We start from the raw sequence: 7,085 nt of genomic DNA, 5'->3' as shown, positions 1-7,085 counted from the left end.
CCCCAAACCCCAAACCCCAAAAGCCCCAAATCCCAATTCCATTTCCCGGCCCATCCCGAGCCCGATTTTTTTGGGATTTCTGCTCCCGCCTTTGGGGTTTTTATGGCTCCCAAATTCTCTTTATGGGGCGCGACTGAAACAAAACCTCTGCTCCTCCCTGGACCAAAACTTCCTCCAAAAAATCCCTTTTTCCCCATTTCCCACCCCAAAATCGAGCGGAATCCTCGCCGCCCTAAAATCGGCGTTTTGGGGTTTTTTCTCTACCCAAAAGATAAAAAAATCCTGATTTTCCCAGCGCGCCTTTGTTGTTGTTGTGTGGGGTTTTTTTAGGGGAAAATGGATTTCAGGGAGGATTTTTTTGGGGGAAAAAAAAAGGGGAATTGGGTGAAAACTCCGCTGGTTTTTGTGGGGTCGGAGCGGATTTTGGGGAGGAAAAACCCCAAACTGAAATGATCCCATAAATTCCCTTCCCCCTCCCGCTCCGCCCAACCCGAACCCGCCAGAAAAAGGCGAAAATTCCCATTTTGAGGCGCTTTCGGGGCTTTTTGGGGCCGGGCTCGGGACTTTTTTGGGTTTTTTTTTTTAAAATCCCGAAGGTTAAATTGGGATTTTTGGCGATTTTTGCGCCTTTCCCGGGATTTCCGCGGGAGGAGCCGCCGGGATTTTCCGTCTGGGTGGGCGGGCAAAGTGAAGGTCAAGTTAAGCTCGGCCTAAGCTGCGCCCGCTCCGTTTTTCCCCTTTTTTCCCCTTTTTTTCCCACTTTTTCCCCATTTTTCCCCTTTTATTTTAACTAAAATCCCTTTCCCACCCCCCCGCTTCCCACCCCCAAATCCACCGGGTCGATTTTATGGAAGATTTTCCCTCCAAATCCGGATTTTTCATCTTTTTTTCCCCCCCTCCACGAGCCTTAAAACCAATTTTCCCTGTTTTTCACACTTTCCCCCATATTTTTTCCCTTTTTTCCCCATTTTTCATCTTTTTCCCCCTTTTCCCCCCCATTTTCGCCGCCGAGGGGACGAAAAACCAGCAGGAAAATCCAAATTAAGGTTAAAACCCCGAAAACAGCGAAATTCGCTCGGTAAGAGAGGAAACAAAAGGGGGCGGAGGGAGGAAAAATCCAAATTTTCCCTCAAAAAAAAAAACCCAGAGAAAAACAAAAACCTTAAAAAATTTGGGATTTTTGGGAGGTTTGGGATCTTTAGAGGCGGCGGAAGAGGGGCAGGGAATGGGAAAATTGGGATTTTAGGCGGATTTTGGGGATTTTTGGCTCCGGGGAAGAGCGGGAGAAGGGTTTGGGTTAAATAAAGAGAATCCAGGGAAATCCGGGAAAAAATCCCAAAAATTCTCCCCAAATTCTCTTTATCTCCCTCCCTTCTTCCCCGCAGCTGATTCCACCCCAAAATCCGGGAAAATGGAATTAAAGTAAATTAAAACTAAAATTAAAACGGAGGTGGGGCTCCGAAAATTCCCAAAAATGGAAAGAAAATTCCCGAAATCCCCCAAAAACGGAAGGATCGGGACAAAGCTCGGCCGGGAGGGGAATTTGGGGGATTTTGCCCCAAATTTTACCCCAAATTTCTCTCTCCGGGTGGGCCGGGGACAGAAAATGGAAAAATTCTAATTTTTGGGGTTTTTTTTGTTTGATGTTTCGAGGATTTTTTTTTTTCTTTTTTTGGGGGGATTTTTTCAGTCTTTATTTTGAACTTTTCCCTCTTTTTTTGGGATTTTTTTTCCTCTATTTTGGTTTTTTGGGCTTTTTTTTTCTGCCCTTTGTTTCTCTTCTCGCCCCTCCCCGAGGTGCGACAGCACCAAAAAATGGGAAAAACTCCAATTTCCCCCCAAAAAAACCCAAATATCCCCCGATTTTCACGCCTCAAAAACCAAAAAAATTTAAAAATAAAATTAAAAAAAAATCCGAACTCAACCCGCGGCGAGGGTGGGGGAGCGAACAAAAAAAAAAAAAGCGATTTTGCAGAAATTTGCCCAAAATTCGAATTATTTTCGGGAAATCCGTGCCGAAGTCTCAGCGGGATGGGTAAAACGGCGAGAAATGGGGGGAAAAGCAAATTTTTGTGGTAAAAATGATGAGTTTGGGGTTTTCACGGAGGCACCCGGGGTGGAAATTCGCTTTTTTAAAAAATAAAAATGGGAGAAAAAGAAGGAAAAGAGAGAGGAGGGGAGAAAAGAATAAAAAATGAGGAAAAAAGGGATTTTTATCCCATTTTAAATGAGATGAAAGAAGGGAAAAAAGCCAATAAAAGTTTAATTTTGCAGGGGAATAAAGAGAAATAAAGAAATCAATCAAAAATCTGATTTTCGAGGGATTTCCGGCCCTAATCCCGGGGATTTGGGGTGGAAAATGCGAATTTTATTGGGAAAAGGGCGCGGGAATTCACTGGGATCCAGGCATGGGTGGGAAAATGAGAATTTTCGGCTTTTTTTCCCAAAAATTTATCCTTTGAGAGGTGAAAAAACAAAAACAAAAACCAAAAAAACAAAAACAAAAAAAAAAAAGGATTTTATAAGAATCCCGAATTCCTCGAGTTTATAAAAAAAAATAAAATTAAAAAATCGGGAAAAAAAAACAAAGTAAAAATCCCGAATTTGGTTCCCAAATCTTCATTTTGGGGCCATTCCGCCCAGATTTGGGGTCGCGGGTTAAAAAATCCAATTTTCCCCCCCAAAATTCCCGATTTTTTCTGTTTTCCCCCCGATTTTGGCGGCGCTGCCGAAGCTTTCCCGAGGAACCGCTGGACAATAAAAGAAAAAGGGAATTCCCGAGGTTTCGAGTGGTTTTTTGGGGATTTTTGGGGGTTTTGGGGTTTTTTTTTTGGGGTTAAAAGCGGCGGGATTGGGGAAGGGGGGAGGGGGTTGGGCTTTGTTTCCTTCCCAGCCCAAATTCCCCCGAATTTCACCCGATTTCCCCCAAATTTCGCCCTTCGGAGCCGGGCTGGGGGATGGGGATGTGGGAAAATGGGGGAAAAAGGGGAAAAAAGGGGAAAAATGGGGGAAAATAGGGAAAAAATGGGGGGAAAAGGGGGGAAAAGGGGGGAAAAGGGGGAAAGGGGAAAAGGGGGAAAAAGGGGGGAATGGGGAGAAACGGGGGAAATGGGGAAAACAGGGAAAAATGGGGAAAATGGGGGAATGGGGGAAATGGGGAAATGGGGGAAAAATGGGGAAAATGGGGGAAAACGGGGAAAAATGGGGAAAATGGGGGAAAACGGGGGAATGGGGAGAAACGGGGGAAAAAGGGGGCGAGGGGGGGGGGGCGGGGGGATGCGGAGAGGGAGCCGAGGGGCTTCGGTGGCTGCCGGGGAGCCCAGAAAGGGATCGGGGGGAGGTTTCCGGGGGTGGCGGGAGGGGCTCGGGGTGTCGGTGCTGGGTTTTGGGGGTGCTGAGCCCTGCGGCCCCCCCAGAGATGCCGCCGGACGCCGGCCGCAGCAAGATGCTGACGGGCATCGGGGGCTTCGTCTTGGGCTTCGTCTTCCTGGCGCTGGGGCTCGGCTTCTACCTGCGCAAGAAGGTCAGGCCGGGTGCCGGGGCTCGCGTCCCGCCCGTGCCGGAGCGTGTGCGCTCCCCCCGGGGCCCCCAGCCCGGCCTCACCCCCTTTTCTCTGCCCGCAGAGCTCCTGAGCCGCCGCCGGCCGCAGCCCCTCCCCGTGGCCTCGGGCCCGCCCGGGACCCCCCGCTCCGTCCCCCCGGCCGCTGATTTTGGGGGGGGGTCCCGAGGCCCCCCCAGCCCCCGGAGCTGCCGCTCTGCCCCAGCCCAGTGCCCGCTCCCAGTGCTCCCAATAAAGCTTCCCAGTTGGCCTCGGGGCCGTTTATTGGGGGGCCATGGGGAGGGGTTTGGGGTGGGGGGAGATGGGACGGGTTTGGGAAAAGGGAGGGGGACAAAGGGTGGGGGCTGGGCCCGGGGGAGCGGGAGGAGGAGGAGGAGGAGGCGGAGGAGGAAGGTCAAACAAGGGAGAGGAGGAAGGAGAGAGGAAGAGGAGCAGCCGGAAAAGGAGCCCGAGGATGAGGAGGAGCAGGAAGAGGAAGAGGAAAAGGAGGAGGAAGAGCAGCAGCACCTGAACCCCGCGGTTCCCACCCCCCCTGAGGAGCCGCAGCCCCCCGGCCCCTTCAGCATCGCCCCCTCCCCACATCCCGCAGTGATCCAGGCGGGGGAGCTCCCCCCAAATCCCTCGGGGGTCATCGAGCCGGGATTTTGCCTTGGGGAATTCGATTCCGGAATCGAATCCCAAAATCTCTGTGGGTTCCTGGGCGGGTTCCAATCTTGGGAAGGGATGTTCTGACCTTGAGGGACCCCCAGTGTTAATCTGGACTGAATTTTTTGGGAATTGGGGTTTTTATTGGCACGAAACCCCGGGAGAGTTCCAGAGCTGGACCTGGGCTGGAGGAACCCCCCAGTGCAAGGCGATTTAACCTTGTTAATCAGCTTTCAATAATTTAAAAGATATTAAAATTTTATATAATTGAAATTTAAAAAAAAAATTATTCTAAATCTAATTTTTACATAATTTTATTATAATTTCAATAGCAGTTAAAAATATCCTTAACACCGTCTTTAGAGAAACTGTTTGTAAAGGGGAGCGGGACAAAGGGATCAGAACAAAAAATCCTGAACGACCTCAGCGGGGACACACTGGGATCAGCTGGGGGCACTGGGAGAGAGACGGGAGGGCTGGGGTGGGCTGGAGAGCGATTGGCAGTGCACTGGGATGGACTGGAAATGGCTTTGGAGCGACTGGGGTGGCACTCGTAGGGATGGGACAGCGTGGGGCTCACTGGGAGGGAGGTTGGTCATCCGGGCGTGAACGGAGAATAAACTGGGAATGAATGTGGAACGTGTAGAGAAGAGGTGGGAGGCACTGAGGAGGCACCGGGAGCCACTGGGATGGCACTGGGACGGATTTTTTTGCCACTGGGAGGGACTGGGGATGAATTGTGCGGCAATGGCGGGCCGCGTCGAGCACGGGGCACTCGACACTTCATAGCCAGGCACTTTGCCTGGCAACTGATGAGTCATCAGAGATTCGAGAGCTCATTGGCTGGAAGGTGTCGGCTACACCGACGGCCGGGATGGGCACGCCGGGGAGGCACTGGGATGGACTGAGGCAGCCATGAGAGTTACCGACCAGGCCAGAAGGTTCCAGAGATGGGCACAAGGAGGGCTGAGAGCTCTGGGGCGATGCCCAGGGAGGTTTTGAGGGGCTCCAGTGTGATTGGCAGGGCAGAGCCCGAGGGGACACGCTCTGCCCCGCGCTCACCTCGGCGCTCCGTGATGAACGGGGTGTAAGTCTTGTACCAGAAACGGCAGAACCAGTCCACCGCAGTCCATCTGTGCTCCATTAATTCCGGTTTGCTGTTCCAGTCCCTGGCACACTTCTCCCCACGGGGGGTGAACCCCACGTAGTGCCCCACGTCGCTGTCGAACATCGCGAGCTGCTCGCGGTTGTAGATGTGCCTCAACAAGTACCTCACCTTCTCCGTGCCGTTAGTGAAGTGACACTCGGCCTTTGTCATGTGGTAGAAGCCGAGCCCCAGCGCCAGGAAGACGAAGCCCAAGACGAAGCCCCCGATGCCCGTCAGCATCTTGCTGCGGCCGGCGTCCGGCGGCATCTCTGGGGGGGCCGCAGGGCTCAGCACCCCCAAAACCCAGCACCGACACCCCGAGCCCCTCCCGACACCCCCGGAAACCTCCCCCCGATCCCTTTCTGGGCTCCCCGGCAGCCACCGAAGCCCCTCGGCTCCCTCTCGGCATCCCGCAGCCCCCTCCCAGTCGCCCCCCAGCGCCCCCAGCACCCCCAAAGCCTCTGGCAGTCCCTCGGCAGCCCCGGCAGGACTCGGCCGGAGCCCTCCCAGTCCGTGCCCGGCACAGCCGAGCTCCTGCCGAGCCCCGCTTTGCCAGCGCCGATCTCCTTCCAGCCCCTCCCGGCTCCCTGCGACCCATCCGGTCACACCCAGCGCCCCCAAACTCCATCCCAGTTAAACCAAGCACCCCCAAACTCCCTCCCAGATCCCATAAGGACCCCCAAACTCCCTACCAGTTAAAATAAACACCTCCAAACTCCCTCCCAGTCACATCCAGCGCCCCCAAACTCCATCCCAGTCATTCCCAGCACCCCGAGAGAGAGAGAGAGAGCGGGGACACACTGGGATCAGCTGGGGGCACTGGGAGAGAGAGGGGAGGGCTGGGCTGGAGAGGGACTGGGATGGACTGGGAGGGACTGGGGATGGACTGGGATAGACTGGGAAGGACTGGAAGGGATTTTTATGGACTGGGAGGGACTGGGAATGGGTTGGCAGGGTACTGGGAATGAACTTTGTGGGATTGTGAATGGACTGGGTGGGACTGGTGTGACTTTGAGAAAGATGGGAGTGCAGGGAGGGCAATTGGAGAGAGGGTGGGGGTCTGTGAGTGAGCTGGGGGTGGAATGGGAATGGCCTGGGAATTGACTTGGAGGGGCCGGGTGGACCTGGGAGGGCCTGGGAATGGACTGGGAGGGTCTGGGATGGACTAAAATGGATTGGGATGGACTGGGAAATGAACGGGATGGACTGGGAATGAACTCGGAGGGAATGAGGAGGCACTGGGAGAGCGGGTGAAGGTCTAGGAGTGAAGTGGGTATTAACTGGGAAAATAATGGGAATGGACTGGGAAGAACTAGGAGGAAATGGGATGGCACTGAGAAGGATGGGAGGGGATGGGTGGGCACTGGGACTGGAGGGTGGAGGTCTGGGAGTGAACTGGGTATTAACTGGGAACAGATTGGGACTGGACTGGCAATTTACTGGGAATGGACTGGGAATGGGCTGAGGATGACTGGGATGGACTGTGGTGGCACTGGGAAGAACTGGATTGGCGCTGGGAGGCAGAGTCCAGCTCGGGGCACTCGGCTCTGCCGGTCTGCCTGGCAACAGATGAGTCATCGGAGAGAGGCGGGCTGATTGGCTGAGAAGAGTCAGCTTCACGCGTCGCTGAAATGGACGCGCAGGGGGGCACTGGGGGGTACTGGGATGGACTGGGAGGGACTGGGAGGGAACAGCAATGGACTGGGAGTTACTGGGTTGGACTGGGAGGGACTG

The 7,085-nt window shown here is 54.0% G+C and overlaps 1 protein-coding gene across 1 annotated transcript; it reads right to left on the bottom strand.

Annotated features, from left to right (window-relative positions):
- Positions 1-5,126: 5,126 nt before the first annotated feature.
- LOC121348470 (class II histocompatibility antigen, B-L beta chain-like) lies at positions 5,127-5,618 on the bottom strand. The gene has a single exon (XM_041458067.1). The coding sequence runs from the start codon at positions 5,616-5,618 to the stop codon at positions 5,127-5,129; it is 492 nt and encodes a 163-aa protein (XP_041314001.1).
- Between the last annotated feature and the right edge of the window lie 1,467 nt (positions 5,619-7,085).

This window comes from Pyrgilauda ruficollis, unplaced genomic scaffold (genome assembly GCF_017590135.1).
Source record: "Pyrgilauda ruficollis isolate IOZ18807 unplaced genomic scaffold, ASM1759013v1 scaffold1251, whole genome shotgun sequence".
Classification (NCBI taxonomy): domain Eukaryota; kingdom Metazoa; phylum Chordata; class Aves; order Passeriformes; family Passeridae; genus Pyrgilauda; species Pyrgilauda ruficollis.
The sequence above is the reverse complement of the archived record's forward strand: the minus strand, read 5'-3'. Positions and strand labels throughout refer to the sequence as shown.

Coding starts and splice junctions, on each gene's coding strand:
- LOC121348470 (XM_041458067.1), bottom strand. CDS start 5,618: ATGCCGCCGGACGCCGGCCGCAGCAAGATGCTGACGGGCATCGGGGGC.